We start from the raw sequence: 16,657 nt of genomic DNA on the forward strand, positions 1-16,657 counted from the left end.
GATTTTGGTTCTGTTCGGTGTACGGAAACATTGGTTTTAAATGCATATTTACCTTTTATAAAGAATTGCCGGGGAGAATATCTGGTAAAAATAAGTAAAGAATGTAGAGCATGGGTTAATGAACTCTTCACTGTCGAAAGAAGTAGGGTTTTTTTCCCACCTCAAATTTACAGAACCACACACAGTATAAGGGTATAATTACACAAGCTTAGGTAGCTGAATAATTCTCAAATGTCTTATGTGAGCCTATCACAAAAATAGTTTAGCAATATATACTTTTGCCAATAGAATGTCATAGTCAAAACTCTCCTTTTCTTTGCACTCCTATCCATAAATGGGCAATCTGCTAGCTGAAATGGTGTTCTGTAACATGGTGGGGTTGATGGGGCTCCATTAACCTTGCTGAATCAGTAAGACTGCACCTAAATTCTGTTACTAGCCATGCTTTTCACTGTACTTTATGCTTGAGTAAGACGTGTGGATTTACTGTTCCCAATGGGAATCTGAACTCTGTGTAATTTTATGTTCTTTAAAGTTCTGTTGTGTATCATATTTAAAGTCCTGACTGACATCTCACACTTGAATCTCTTGCTTTTACTAGGATTTGAGATATGGGCTACCTTTTGTGTTTTAATTTGGAAACCCAGAAATAAAAGAAACTTTTGACTCAAATCAAAGGTCATTTAAAGATTTAAAGGGGATTCTGTTGTTCAAAGTTACCTGCAGTACTAGAAGTTCTTCAGATAATCTAGTTATGGATGTAAAGGATGACTCTACACCTGGGAGACCAAGACTGGAACAGCAGAGCACATATAGAGAGCGGTCTTGGATGTATGGGTGAATCTGGTTGGGGTTTTTACATGCTTATGCGTGTCTTAGGTAAACTTCTACCTTCAGAATATCTCTTCAGAGCTCTCTATTTGCTGTATTACATTTGGGTGAATGACTAAAAGTTTGGTTTAGATAATTTGAGGGATGCCTCGGGATACCACTGTGAATCTTCTTTTTTTTTTTTTTTAAATTCCCGAGTAATATATTTTTCATGCAGTATTATCACCTTTTTGTAGTCCATGGGGAAAAGGCTTGGAAGGTCATAACATTCTTTTAGCTTTGTGTTGAAGAACATGAGGCAGGTGCATCTAGTAATTTATTTCTTTTAGAAAATGCAGCTTGAGTTTTCAGAATGTCTTTTGAGGGTGTGGTTCAACAACATTATCTTCCAAAAGCTGAGCCTTTGTTTTAAGAAATCTGGAATTACTTTACTTCATGTAAAGTGGAAATGAAAAAGCTTTTTAGGATTTTAGCTTTCACTGCTTGTCCATGCAGGAAAGAAACTGTCCTTTTCCCCTCCTATAATCTTAGTTATGCTGATATTTACCTTGGTGTAACTCTGCTCCCCTGTTGGAACTGTAGTCTTTAGAGACCGCATAACACTCTTCTGTATTTTGTGCAATGGTTATAAGAGATTAAGTCCTGGGAGGCAGTAGAGGAGAAATGGGCCAAGCGTGCCTTTTCTCTCAGCTGAGTAGGAGGCTGCAGGGCTTCCCGGTTGCATCATCTTTCCCTTGTTTGTAGCCCAGTGTGGAATAGGAGCTTCTTCCTCAGACCAGGTTCCTCACCAATCCGTCTTTCGCGTCAGCATTTGTTACTGGTTACAGCATATTAACAGACTTTCCTCGTCTCTTCTTTCTTTTCTTTTTTTTTTTTCTGTTCCCTACCTTTTAGTGTTATTTGTATCCCTGGTTTTGTTCTGTGATGTAAAATGCTTTTTGGGTTCAGGTAGTTATGAAGTTTGGAACTGTTGATCATGGATCTTTTTTGTGGCAGCCAAAAAATTACTTTGGACATTAAAAAAAGCTTAAAAAAACCCCATAAAACAACTCTCTGACACTTAATCTATGTTGCTGAGTTAAGCTTTTCTGTGTTTAAATACCAGACTTGTCTGTTGTGAGACCTGAGACTTTACTCTTTTTGCACGGGCTTTAGAGTTGCCTTTATTTGTAAAAATCAAGCAACTTTTCCATGGAATGGTCCAGTTGCATTGAGTCCAAATATTGCAGATTTGGATTTATTTCGCTTCAGTTAGGCCAGTAAGTTCACTTAGCATGTAAACTGGGGTGATAGAGTACAAAGAAAGAGAAAAACAAAATGTAAAGAGCCTGTAAGTTGAATTTCCTGCTGAAGGCATGTATCTGTCCTCATTGAGTATTACTTGCTTAAACAAGTTTGAAATTATAAGACTGAACAGTTCATCACTTGGCAAAAAAAAAAATATATATTTAATAGGAGAGCACTGAGGGGGAAGTGCATGTTGATGCTTGTTTAACGAGGATGGCTTGGCTAGCCTTAGATATTCCCAAGCACTCCCTTTTAACATAGTGTGGAAAACGTACTTTACAACTACTGGCCACAGAACTAAACCTGACAACTAGAGGCCAAGATGAATGATTGGAATAGGGCAGGGCAGTGCCTCAGCTGCTGCTTACAGTTTTGCAAGCAGAAGTATCTTGTCACTGAAATAATCATGCATGAAGGATCTTGTCCTGGGTCTATTTCTAAAAAATAGTGAAGTATTAGTCATGTGAGGAATAATTTTTTTAAACACACTAGAACGCAGTGTTTAGGATTAAATAATTTTTAATTCATAAAAGTCATAGGAATTTAATATTAAATGTCAGCTGAGCCAGAATTGTGCTATTTCTTGTGAGTGCAGTATGTTTGGAGCTGATACACAGAAAAATACTTTTATTTTTTTCCTTCCCAAGGAAATATGACAGTTCAGTGTTGTTTACAACTTAAAAGATCTTGCTATAGCTTTTGCAGTAGCTGCTTAGCCTCCATAATGGGGTGTCCCAGGAAGAATACTGAACTTGATAAATTTTCTCAGCGTATCTTGCAGTTGTTTTATGGTTTGGCATTTTTGAGGAGCATTGTATGCTGTGAAATCCTGTATGGGATCCCAGGAAATCTTGACCAACTTCATGGGGAGAGAAGAAACTTCAATGAAATCTCTGTAGCGTCATATTAAAGATGGAGACTGGTTTTGTCCCATATCTTGTCAAACTGGTAATGCAAGATTCTTCTTCTTTAATTAAGTACAACTGTATTCTCCTCTTGCCATAGTGGGTATGGGTGTGGGTACGTTTCTTCACTGACATGGACTCCAAAAATGGAGATGCCTAAAGCTACAACTAAGAAGTTGTGCTACTACTTACTGTATTAGTTACTAATCAAAATAGACTAGGCTAGGAGTGCAGGAATGTGGTAATTCATATTGTGAAACCCTTAGAATTCACTGATTCAGAGTGTAACTGAGAGGCATTTGTTTTTCTAACACCCCCCAAGTATTGTAAACTTATTTCTGTAATAAGGTAAACTAAATCTTCTGGAATATTGGTACTTGCACTAGTGCAGTATTGGAAAGGATTACTCTTGTTATTGACCAGTCTCAACAGTCACAGTTCTGCACAAAGTGGCCAGACACATCCCAACTTGAAAAGCCTGTTTTTCAATGATGACTAAAGTTTTCCTGATACATATTTTAGCTGATCTTGTACATTTTTCCAAGTTGAACAAGCTTGGTATGGTTTTGAATACTTTTGTGCCATATCTGCTCTTTCAGGGGACGTATTCATGTACATCCAAGAGCAGCTAAGGTGGAACTCTTTGCATAACCACCACAATGAAAGGATTTAGCCTGTGATGGAAGAAGGTTTTCTGCCACCATTGCATATGAATAGACGCTAAGTTTCATGCGAGTCTGAAGAGCGCTTCTGTATTTCCTATGCTTGCTGCTAGGCAGCTCTTACCTTACAGCTGTTGTAATGGTTCTACTTTTGGACTTCTTTACTCAGAAGTGTGACAATGTTGCCTGAGTAGGGACAACATTTTTAAAGTATTTTACAAAGACAAGAGAAGAAAATAGTGTTTCTAGTTAGTGTTCAGTTTGTTCACTTCTTGTTAATCCTCTGTGCATGCTGTTAAGTTGCAGAGTTCGCCCCCCCAATTGAGTATTTGGATAAAGCCTTTGGGAAGAAATAAGTACTTTGGTGTAGTTGTTCACTGGTTCAGTATGTAATCTTTGATACACATCTGTAGCTTTAAAAGTAGTTTAAAAGTCTATGTTAAAAAGGCTATGGTGAAAATGGGTAGTGTCCACTCTGGGTTAACTGAAAATATACCCTGTGTGATCTACCATACTTTGAACAAGCCTCAGATGCTGGCAATGGTTTGTTAAGGTTGGTGAAAAGGTTAACAAACTACCTGGAGAAATTATGGATTCTTAATCTTTCAGTGATCGCAAGGCTAGTTGCCCTACAGGAAAATGCTTGGCAAACTGCAAGCTGTTGAAACGAAAGAGGAGTAACTGGATGAAATTTTCTGACTTGTTTAAACAACTTCACGTTCTCTGTCCTTAATTTCACAGACCTACGAAGAAGTAGCTGTGGCTTAGTTTTGACTTCCAGCACATTACCAGCTAACAGTCTTGTAGATATCATTTCTTGCATATATGACTATTGTATTTACTGTGTTGTACATAGGTCTAATTAATGGTGGAGCTTGGAAGATGCTCAGAGATCGGCATGTGTACCTTGCAGTGCGAAGTACAGTATGTAATCAGTGATTGTTGGCTCTCCAGTGATGCACAAAGACACTTTTTTGCATGAGGCTTTGCCCCTAGTCTTGTATACATAACAGCACTGTTTTGCTGGGTTTAGAGAAAATTAAATGCAAGAGTATAGGCAATAATGATTTTGCTAGTCTGGGCGGTTTATACAGGCTGCAGTTAATGATTTGAGTGTAGGTGGCTCCTGTTCGCCTGTCTTCGACCTGTTTTGCTCTGTGTACTAGGGTTTACAAGCTCACTTTCCAAACTGTTCTGTAGGGTGTATAAAGTTTGAGCATTGATTAACATGGTGAAAGGAAGACCTGTGATCCTTCAAGGAGTGAGAGGCTGAATCTAGCCATGTTTGGGTTCTGGTACTTTTACCTCCCACAGCCCAAATAGGAAATGTCTATCAGAAATGTGTTATATCAAGAGGAGGAACACGGAACTGATGTGTTTCTACCTCCCTTTTCCTGTTAATTCTGCATTCTTCTTGCAAAGCTGCCAAATACCACCCTTCTTCATTTATGTTTTCTTGCACATCAACATGCAGCGCTTCCTGAAAGCTCCTAGCAATGAAGTCTGGATTTAGTGCTTTGTAGTTCAGGCTCAGTGAACACTGCACATAAATTTAAGCAACTCATTCAGGATGGTAACTGGAAACCTATTTATTACCATGGAAACTTGGTCTTACTATAAGCTTTTCCATTTTGCTCTTGGGCATATGTTTGGTACCTACTGGCTGTGAGTTAAGAGTTCTTTTGCTCATTGCTTGTCAAATGCTCAGCAGTTGATTCTACTTTCAGCTCCAAAGCGGACTGGAAACAGTGAGTTTCATTCCAGAGCAATAACATTATGCAACTGTAAACACTTTAAAACTTAATTGCCTGTTTAGGATTGAGCTGCGTTAATGACACAGCCTAGGCAGGTCAGTCCAAGAAGTAAGCTTGAAGAATACCGTACTAAAAAAGAGGGCTGGAATGATAAAAAGTTGCTCAGGTTTATATTAGTCACTGACTGTCAGCTGGCAGCAATATTCATTTTAGTGTTTTCATGCAGTGTTACAGTTTTTGCTAGAGAAAAAAAAGGTATGTTTTTTGAGTCACAGAAAATTATAAACTTCTGAGAGTTGACCAAAGATGGTATTAAATGTTTTAAAATACTTCAGTGCCATTAGTTGGAATGTGAGAATTTTTGTAATAGTAAAGAAATCTGCACCTGAGTTTTGGTAGTGGTCTTCTGTTATAAAACATCTTATGCAAAAGGAGAAATAGGAAAGGAGGTTGATACATTAATTGTATTATAAGCTCACTCTGGCGGGTAGTTAGCTCTAGCTGGAAAAGCGACGACTATAGCATGAAAAACATTTCAATGCTCTGAAATGCAGGAGTTTGGCATAACCGTATTTTAATACTACTTTAAGTATTTTCTTACTGTCCCTTTTAAGTTATTGGGGTTTTGAGAACAAAAGATAAACTTATTTCATAGAACTGATTCTCTTAATGCTTGAAATAAGTTTTATGTTTCCAGGTTGGAAAATCCAGGCTGCTTGTTACTTACTGGAAATTAATTTCACTAGGTGAAAACCAAAATATTTTTCTTCACACACTCTAGACTGATTTTTCTCTTTCCCATTAGCACATGCCAGAGATATGGAAAGGTTGAAAGCAATCTGATTTATTACACTGAACAGGCAAAGCACAATTTGTGTTGGTTGGTGTTTCTTCTGGATTTGTTGTTGTTAAAGTGTGTGTAACACTGTTTTCTTGGAAGGCTGGATTTTATTATTAAAACATGTAAATTCTTTTCAGTTTTAATTGTAAATGCCCTTGAATTATTTCATAAATGTGACTGTTAGCTTAAAAAAAAAAAAGCTAAACTGGTGTGACTTAACAGGTACAAAAATTTGCTTCAGAATATATTGGGGATATTGGTCACTGTGTGCTACCTAAAACCCTTAGGTTTAAAATGTGGCTATGAAATACCTTGTTAAGCTTAGATATTTAGGTTTTCTTAGATTGTTTTGTTTAAGGCTGTGTACTTGTCATTTTCATGCATGCATCATTTGGAATAATTGTGGTTTATATGTAATGTAAATAGCACGATGGGAACTTCTCAGATTCCCTTGGTTTCTCATCCCTGATGGCCTGCACTCTCCCCAATTGTTCTTCTCATGCTCTCTTCAGCTTCTCAGCTTTTTGTGTGGGTTGTTTGATATGCAGGCTACAGAACAAAATGTTAACAGTAAAACAAAATATTACTTGGAGATTAAAGAGAGAAATTCCACTCATGTATTTCTGGCAGAGATGTTCCTAAAGATGCAACAGTTGCATCTTCATCCTAGTATTGCCAGAAGATACTACTTCAATAGTATTTAATAGTATTTTCTTTGATGAATTTAAAATATGTTTCTTTGTTAATATCTTTTCATCCTTTAATTTTCATCCTTTAAATAAGCTTTCTGGTCATCTTTTTGCCTGTAATCCATGAATCCTTATGTACTCAAGAGTGGTGTTGTGGTTTATAGTGGAATAAATTTTTTTGCTTGAGCAAATCCCAAGCAAACTTACAGTTCTTTGTATGTAATTGTAGTAGCAAAGAGCATCCCTGATACACAGCTTATGTTAATAGACTTTCAGGGGTTCTGTTTCTTTCAAGTTTTTCCCTAAGTTAAATACTGTCTTTTCTGTCATGTAGCATTTATTGGTTTGTGATGTACTATCTGTGGAACCTATAAATTACGCTTGTAATAAACATGAAGAGAACCTGTTCCCTGAAAGCTGTAATGTTCCTGGACCGAGATCTCGCAAGTAACCAAGCGGCCGTCAGCTCAGACATCAGAAGTGTACAGGCTTGACAGCTAGACACCAGCTGATCCAACTTTTGGAAGGATGTTTATGTTGTGGCCTCTAAAATACTAAAGGTTGAAGGTCAGTTCTGAAGGTTGATGTAGAAGAAATGCTATTGCTTTAAAAATTCATGGAAGTTGTGGACAAAAAAAAACAAACCCAGAAAATGTATTACTGACAACAACAAACTTACTTTCTCTTAATTTAGCTTTTTGTTGAGAGTATTTATTTCTGGCAGCAAGAGTGTCATATTTGGAATGATTCAGTTGGTTCAGAAAGTTACTTTCTTCAGTAAACATTTCAGTTTAGTACAGAGTATGAGTGTTTGTCAGTATGTTCTAATCAACAGGGGATATTTACCTAGTATATTCGGCACTCTCCGACTCTTTCTGGTACGTGCTCTGAGAGTGCTTATTCTGAGTCCCATTCTTGTCAGTCCTCAGAGTTGGGTATTTATTATTTTGATGGCAACCAGAAGCAGAGCAGAACTTCGTTCTGATGTTTTCAATCTTCTCCTTAATTACAGAATAAGTAATACAGCTTTGTGGATAAGTGGAAATGTTTCTCAGGATTTTTCTTTTTCCTTTAATTCTTTCTGTACATTCATCTAATGCCAAGGAAGAAATTGAGACAACTCAAACTTTTTTGAGATGATAAAGTTACAAATAGTTTATCTCCTTTTGCACTGCTCGAGGAAATCACAAATTGTCTACTATTGAAGGTAAGTGTTAAAACTAGAAAGGAGATGCCTTTTGGCAGTGTCAGCTGAAACTAAGGACATTCAAGTGTTCTTTCTTAGGCAGCTTATGGGACTCGGAGCAACTACATTATGTCAGAACAAACGGCGATGGAGGTATTATGCAATGCCAGAAATACGTGTCAGTCTGTCTGTGCAGCAGCAATATAAATTCCTGTGTGCATTGTTCTTCTTTGGATCATCTGACAGTGTGGTGGTTTGTGTTATAACTATGATGTATTTCTACAATTTATATTTGCACAGAAGTATGCAATGGAATAGAACTGTAGTACTATAATCATTTGAAGAGTGAATAGACGTCCTTTCAAATATACAGCTGTTTTTCAGAAGATGAAGCTCATACATGTCTTGGAGAAGAAAATGTATATTAACGCTATACAGTGATTTTAAGTTGACAAAGGATGACTGAACAGTGTCTGGTAGTCTTTACTGCTTTCTATATCCTGTTCTCAAGGCTTGAGGTAGAGACTGGAAAAATACAGAATGTTCCATGTCAGTCCGATGTCCTTTGGAGAATTGTGTAATGACGATGCTTGTAAATTTTGATGCTGGCATTTTGAGGGTCTTTTTAATTATTGTGAAAAAGGCAAAAACACCACCAAGAAAATAAGTTCATATCAAGCTCTTGTGCAAATACTTTGAGAGTATTAGTACTTCTAGTTTCAGTAGTACTTAATTATCAAATACATAAAGATAAGTAGGCAAGGCCTGTGAAGAACTGCAACTTTGGAAGCGCATTCTAGTTTACCTGCACTTGTGTCGGAGCAGAAGGGACACGTGCCATCAATTGCCTGGGAGTCTTGGAAGCTCCCATTGTGGGATATTGAAAGTACAGGGAAAGTTCAGACACGGAGGAGTGTTCTGCAGGGAAAGCTCATAGTAGAGTCAATTTTTTCTGTGAAGCTTGAAGTAGGTTTTTTCCTTTCTCGGTTTACCTTGCATTCAGGAACCTTTTGTAGTTTGTTTTGTGTGTTTAGAAGTTCCAGTAGTTATATTTATAGACCAGGTTGTTTTAATAAGTGTATTTCCAGGGATTTTCACTTGAAAATAATAAGTCAGTTTTTTTTTTTAAGGATGCAAATGAAATATTGCAGTGAAATATTTATGTGAGCATAACTATTAAGTATGTTATAGAAACCAAATTATTTTTTTTTTTTGCAATTGAAAAAGGAAAAGAAATTAAGGCTGATTAACTAGGGGGACTATACTGAATCTTTTTTCCAATGAGCAGATTTTTATTTAGGAAGAGGGGTTATGGAGATCGATTCTGCATCTGTGATGGTAGTATTACTATCTTTTTCAGAGCAACCTTTAAAAGCCTAATACATTAGTAATTCCAAAGGAGTTTGCTGTAGGTACATGTTGCGCAACAGAATTTTTTGTCTTTTCAGTCACGTGTGTTTTAGAATAAAGTTTACCAAATTAATCTTGGAATTTGCAGACAATGTCTTTTGACTATGTCTGCTTATTTTAGCTGTGCGTTAGAATTTGCAGATGTGCTAGTATAATTAGTTGATGTGTCCTTTTGTTTTTAAGCATGTGTTTTCTGTCACTTTGAATTTTACTGCAAAACAGCTCCATCTTAAGCTTTTACTTGATATGCAGCTACTGTCTATTAAGCAGTATATCTTGCAGAGTTTGGAAAATTTAGAGAAGCAGCGTGTGCGCACAGTGTGTTTCCACATATGTTGTTCTTAGTTGGCCATTTGTCTTGTTCATCTTGTGATCATCACCAGTTCAGCTGTACTAATCTACTGTTTATTAGACATGACTTTTGTTTATTAGAGTGTTTTCCTTATTTTAGACAATAGAGAAGACTAATTTATTTACTAGTGTTTAAATGTTTTCTGATACAAGTGCTTCTGAAGTGTTCACTGGCCATTGCAGTGACTGATACGTATTTATTTTCGCATCCTAAGTTGCATTGATGACACGAGGTTTTTTTCCCATTTCCTACAAAGCCCTCTTCTAAAGCATCGGCTTGTTCACATTCATGCTCACATTCACATTAATAATAATTTCTAATGTGGTTCAGATTACAACTTAAATTTTGCCAGAGTAAGTAGGTAGATAAGGTTAGGCTTAGTATTTGCTTATAAATGTGGTGTATACTTGTATCTTTTATTCTGTCCACAGTATGTTCGCTGAGTTGATAGAAAGTTTAAATGCCTTTTATGTTGAATATTTTTAGTGAGGCTGTTGATGAAGTGGAAGAAGTTTGGGATGTAGTGGCTCTTTCAGATATTCGGTACACTTGTGTCTTCCTGACAGAAACCCAAAAATTTAGAAATTAGAGATTTGAAAGTAGGATAAATGAAATCCCTTTATGTAGCTTAAGTAGATAAATACCCATAAAGGTCTGAGTCCTCCAGTGGTGAAGCTTCAAGGATGCTCTATTACTATGAAGAAGTAACCTGTGTGTTCTGGTAGATGCCAGGGTTATGCATTGTCTCTCACAAATAAATACTGACTGGAAATTTGTCATGTTTTTGCTGGATTCTGTTTTTGCTTAGTGCTCTGTTTTTTCATGTCTCCCTCAGCAGTCATTTAAAAAAACCCAAACAACAACTTTTTGAAACAATAACAAAGTGCATTACAAATAAGTTTTTTCCCTTTGCTTACCAGGGATACGCCAATTCAGATAATTGCCATGAGAGACAAATGAGTTCTCAGAAGTATTGGTCAAACATCTTTTATCTTTACATTTGACAGTGTAACGGTTTTAAGTGTTTGAACTTAAGCCTGCTTAGCGTGACTAATACAACTGCATTGGCTTTAGACATCTGAAATGAATGCTTCAAGAAATCATGTCAAATGTTCATATGAATCTGCTCTCACTATGTCCCGATATTTGATGTGCTTATATTTCTGTCTGGTTTCTTTCAGGAATTTGCAGCGCTTACGAAAGAGCTAAATGTATGCAGGGAGCAGCTGCTTGAAAGGGAAGAAGAAATAGCTGAACTGAAAGCAGAAAGAAATAATACAAGGGTTAGTTCCTTGTCTTCTCCAAGATTACCACTGTTAAAGCATCCAGCTACGTGGAGAAAAACATTGAATGTTGAATTTGTAAAGCTAAAAGTATTTTTTCCCTGATATTTGCACATGAATCTCCCTGAAGTGCTAAATGTATGTTGATTAAGAACGTTTGGAATCAGGAAAAGCTTGTAAGACTGCACTGCTATCTGTCACTCAGCTTTCTTGTTGTTAAAGTTTTGTAATAGTACAACACCTGAGATCAGAGGAATAGAGCGGGCAAGCTGTAGTGATCTGTTCCAGCAGCTTACACTGCTGCCAGCAGAACAGTTGCTCTCCGATTTAGAGCATTTCCTATGTGTATCCTTCTGACAAGCATGCAGTTGCTCAGATTGGTGGCGGAACTAAAAAGACCTCGTTAAGTAGAAACCTCATTTAAAAACTAGACTGAAAGAGAGAACTAGGGAATGCGTTAGCTCTGATACAACTTCTAACACAGGTGAAACGTTAAAACAGGTCCTTATGCTTGATGCAGTAGTCTTTGGCTCTCAGATTTGAAGTACAGAACTCAAAACTTGGTATTTTAGGATTCAAAGTCTTCTGCAGCTATGCAGAACAGGAATAAATATTGTTCCTTTTTTTTGTTTTAGCTATTACTGGAACATTTGGAGTGTCTTGTCTCCAGGCATGAGCGATCTCTCAGAATGACTGTTGTAAAGAGACAAGCTCAGTCTCCAGCAGGCGTTTCTAGTGAAGTAGAAGTTCTCAAAGCACTAAAATCTTTATTTGAACACCATAAAGCCCTTGATGAAAAGGTAATGAAATATGGTGGCTAACATCATCTCATCCTGTTCCCTCTTTCTGTTGTGTGGACCATGCAGTTGTTCGTACTAAAGTAGAAGTCAGGTTCTCTGAACTTTTCTCTGTATTAAGATAGTGGCTTTGCTATAACTGCATCAGTAACTACCCTCCTAAATTAATATGTTGCACTAAAGCAACGTGCTGTAGTTTATTCTAATACTTCATTAACTGTGCTAATGTAAACTAAGTGTGGTTCAGGGGCAATATATTTGTTGTAGGAATGCATACATTTGCTTACCTGTATAATTATCAGGATTTAGCCTTCTGATTATATAGTACAAGAAATGGACTAGAGAGAACAGGAGGAGAGGAATCTGCTTACACTGTAATATCAAATAAAGCTGAATTAAAGGACCTCCGCCCTTTAGTTGTGCGTGATGTTGGCAGCAGGATATGCAAGTGGTAAAGTTTGCTGTGAAAATTGCTGCCAGCTCATAGTTTGCCTAACTTTTGTGACCCTTGTATATAAAGTGTGGCAAATTATTGTAAGTAGAATTCTGTCTCTTCTTCCGTGTTGTAAATAAGCAAAAGCATACACACTCTGTGCCTTACAAAAGGATAAGCAAATTCTGGATATGTTTAATTCTTGCCTAAATGTACAGGTCATGTTGAGATATGATTTGCTTATGACAAAAAAGGAAAAGCTAGATTTTAAGAAATGCATTGTTTCTCTAGAAGGTTTTTTGTAGCATATGTTGTAATTAGTACTGACTCAAGATTAAGCAGGTCTCTAAGCGTAATGGAAATAGTGTCATTTATAACCTGAAAGGGCATGGCTGCATGGCAATCAATATCAGTGATATTGATTTCTTTTTAATTTGAATGATTTAAAAATATTTGAAATTACTCTTTCAGGTAAGGGAGAGGTTACGAGTAGCACTTGAAAGATGTAGCTTATTGGAAGAAGAACTAGGTACTACGCATAAAGAGGTAGGTTTCTTTTTTTAAAAGAAGTCTTCATGTGTGCATTGTGGGTGTATAGTCAATATTTGTACACAGTAATTTATTCTGTTATTAAGGTTCACTTTCACGTCTTGTTTTTGATACCACCCCCGCCGCTCCCAATGGGATAACTATAATTTTTAACTTAGTCACTTTGAAAGAGCAGGAAAGGAAGAACAGACACAGCACCCCCACCCCCGCTACCCTGCAAAAAAAAAAAAAAAAAAAAAAATCCCACAAAAAATGAGAAGGAGTTCCTGTGGCTTTAAAATAAGAATTTTTGGGTTGCAATGGCATAAGTTTTTGAGTGCCTGTGCCATATTTTATTAATACAGACCTTGCAGTATTAATAAAATCAGTAATTGTTGTTTTGCTCCTTTGCTTTTGCAGCTGTTCCTTATATTATTAGTGAGAAAGGAATTGACTTGAAACATATGTATATAAACTTTTCTTTTCTTCTAGTTAATGATTCTGAAAGAGCAAAATAATCAAAAGAAAACACTTCCAGATGGGATGCTGGATATAAATCACGAACAAGAAAACACACCAACTACGAATGGGAAGGTACAGCTATTTACTTTTTTAGCTGATGTCTGATTTTTAATCATTAACTTTAATACTTTAATTTTAAACTATAATAAATAAAAGATTTTTGAGTGATGATTTAATTAAAAAGTTTCAGTTACCACAATTTCAGTCTATCCAAGAATAAAAATATCTTGGGGGAGGGGTGTTTACAGGTAAGTAATGGTTTTCAAATTTTTGTATAACATGCAAATACATTTTTTTTTCCCCCCCCTTCCATGTTTAATAGCGATCCTCTGATGGTTCTTTATGCCATGATGAAAACCTTGCTAAAGTGATTGAACTCCAAGACATCATAGATAAGCAAAACAAAGAGCAGACACAAATGAAAGAACGTCTTACTGCTTTGTCTAGCAGAGTAACAGAGCTGGAAGAAGATCTTGACACAGCTAGAAAAGACTTAATAAAATCTGAAGAAATGAATACAAAGTTACAGAGAGATGTACGAGAGGTGAGGAATAAATTGTCAAAATTTGGGTAGTCACGAAAGCAACTGCTTTATAAAATTTCAGTGTCATTGGTGCTCAGTTACACCTTTATGCTTTTGAATGTCTTTGGTTTGATAGGTGAGAAGAAAATTGTTTAGGGCATGATGGTGCTATTTTTTGTTTGAGACCAGTCGCTTAAGAAAATCTGTCTTCAGAATAAATGTATGACTAACTAGATACTTCATGAATATATTAAGTTAGACATTTAGCATTGCAAACTTTAACATGTTCTTGAAAAGATGCTTGATCTTGTCATAAATGCTAAGCTAATTCATGAAGTTTAAATTATTTTTAAAGATGTACATGGTTGAGGAATCACTTCAGTTTCAGTGGTGTGATTGACAGTTTCTGTTACTGATCAATCACTAATCTCCAAGGTCCTATGTATTGCAGTGTGCTGTGTCCTTATTAAATAGAAAGGGAGCTTAGTTAAATCCAAGAACACTCTGACCATCCCCAGGAAGTAAAGATTTGCTGTGTTTGTGCCATTGAAAAGATAAATAGCAGATCTGTGGTGTAATATAATAAAGACCAGTCTTTTTAAACATTCACTGTTTTTTGGAAAAAAAAAAAAAAAGTCCTTGAACCTGTAAGCCTAAGAGACACTATTCATTTTTTTACTGAGAGAAATAACAGACTACATCTGATTTTTTTTTTTTATTATTATTTTTGGTTTGTGGGTTTTTCCCCCCAGTTTGATCACTAAATAATTATCCCTTATATTCAAAATTCTGTCTTGTGTCTTGCATAGACTATGGCCCAAAAGGAAGACATGGAAGAGAGAATCACAACTCTTGAGAAACGCTACCTCGCTGCACAACGTGAAGCTACATCTGTGCATGACCTCAATGACAAACTTGAAAATGAAATTGCCACTAAAGACTCCATGCATCGACAGGTTGTAATTTGAAATAAGATAAAGTACATTTTGGTCAGCGTAAAACTAATGGAAATAATTAATGTCCCTACTGTACTAAAGCACTTGGCTTTTAGGAAGATAAAGATCATTTGGAATGTGCTCTTGTTAGCGATTGTTTTTCAGTAACTGGAGGAGTGCATTGTACAGAGTTTTACACTGGAAATGAAGATGAGACAGTTTACTGGAGAGAGGAAATGGTTTTGAGCATTTTAGTGCACTTGATCATGGTGCAGCAGGGCTGTTGTCCCTATTAATTGTGGGGTTTTAAGTTGTTATATGTGTATCCAAGCATCTTTAGTGTCATGTGTGAGAATTACTCATTCTAAGCTAAAACGCTTTTAAAATTCGTGTAGTGTGTAGTGATTTTTATAGCCTATAATAGAAGTAAATGTTGCCTTACTGCAGGAGGAAATTTGACATATGTTTGACGTGAAGTAGTCCAACTTAAAACCAGAAATGATTGTTTAGCCAACTAGATGAAGCCAGGCAACTCTTAGTCAACAAGAGAAGTGCTGTTTAGTATAATTTTTTTAAAAAGTGGTACACACTTTAAATAAAAATAAATTTTGCGGTAATATGCGTAGCGTTATTGAAAATAGGAAGGAATTTTTTCCTTGATGTAACTCAGAGTCTTAACACAGCCTTGACATTTGTGTGCAGAAAAAAATTTGTAGAGAAATACATTCTCTCATGTAATGAAGGGGAGGATGCCACATCTTTGGTTATGAAACCAGTTTTGGACAGTTTGTTCTCCATAGGTCTAGTAAAGCCAGTAAGCTGTATCCTTACCTTCCTCTTTGATGAAAATTAATTACTATTTTAACACTAACCATTTGCTGATCATAATCCTGTGTAGAGTGAAGATAAGAATAGGCAATTGCAAGAACGACTGGAACTAGCTGAGCAAAAGCTGCAGCAAACTTTGAGAAAAGCTGAAACTCTGCCGGAGGTGGAAGCTGAGCTGGCACAGAGAGTTGCAGCACTTTCAAAGGTGAGTCAACTGGACAGTGTCGTCAAGGCTCTCTCCTCTGTTGGTGTCCTGCTACAAGAAATCTGTTCTCAAAGTGTTGAGTTTGTTACACTGTGTTTCTGTTTTTCCTCCAACTAGTTCAGAAAATGTTTCTCCTTGTTTTCTGCATTTTCTGTTCATCTCTATGAACACACTCTAATTTACTTCTTTTTTTTTTTAAATTTCTGCTCTTTGGAACTTGAGCAGGTTTTCTGTTAACTCTGTTACATTATGAAAATGTCTCTGAATTATTATTTTGTTGCTTTTTATTAAAATTCATTAAATAATAGGCATAAAGTCTTCTAAAACAAGAACTATTTCTGAAGGAGAAACCCAAATTCCTTCCACTGTTAACCAAGTGAGGAATGTGGGGAGAGGGAGAAGTAATGGTACTCATGAATATTAGGATTTTTAGAAGGCTGCAAATGGAGTAATGAAGTCTGAAGAATTATATGTAATAACTACCAATGAGCCATTTCAAGTGTGTGTGTGTGTCTTCTTTTCAAGTCTCAGTTTCATTTCTTTCCTGTTATCTTTCCTGTCCCTAACTGGCTCTGTAGTCTGACCTTTTGTCTCCTGGGAACTCTGCTGCTAAAGATGCTAAAGTATTGGAACTTACCACCAAGCTTAGGAAGGTAGAATTTGTATATTAGTCCTTGTTTCTGCTT

The 16,657-nt window shown here is 36.4% G+C and overlaps 1 protein-coding gene across 1 annotated transcript in view; it reads left to right on the forward strand.

The window, feature by feature from the left end:
* PPFIA1 (PPFI scaffold protein A1) overlaps nt 1-16,657 on the forward strand; it is a 58,408-nt gene that overhangs the window by 9,797 nt on the left and 31,954 nt on the right. Inside the window, exons 3-10 of the mRNA XM_075163357.1 lie at nt 11,099-11,200; nt 11,836-12,000; nt 12,902-12,976; nt 13,451-13,552; nt 13,803-14,024; nt 14,813-14,959; nt 15,837-15,971; nt 16,550-16,624. Of these exons, the coding sequence (XP_075019458.1) occupies nt 11,099-11,200; nt 11,836-12,000; nt 12,902-12,976; nt 13,451-13,552; nt 13,803-14,024; nt 14,813-14,959; nt 15,837-15,971; nt 16,550-16,624 (1,023 nt within the window). The remainder of the gene's footprint in view (nt 1-11,098; nt 11,201-11,835; nt 12,001-12,901; nt 12,977-13,450; nt 13,553-13,802; nt 14,025-14,812; nt 14,960-15,836; nt 15,972-16,549; nt 16,625-16,657) is intronic.

Source organism: Calonectris borealis, chromosome 14 (genome assembly GCF_964195595.1).
Source record: "Calonectris borealis chromosome 14, bCalBor7.hap1.2, whole genome shotgun sequence".
Classification (NCBI taxonomy): Eukaryota; Metazoa; Chordata; class Aves; order Procellariiformes; family Procellariidae; genus Calonectris; species Calonectris borealis.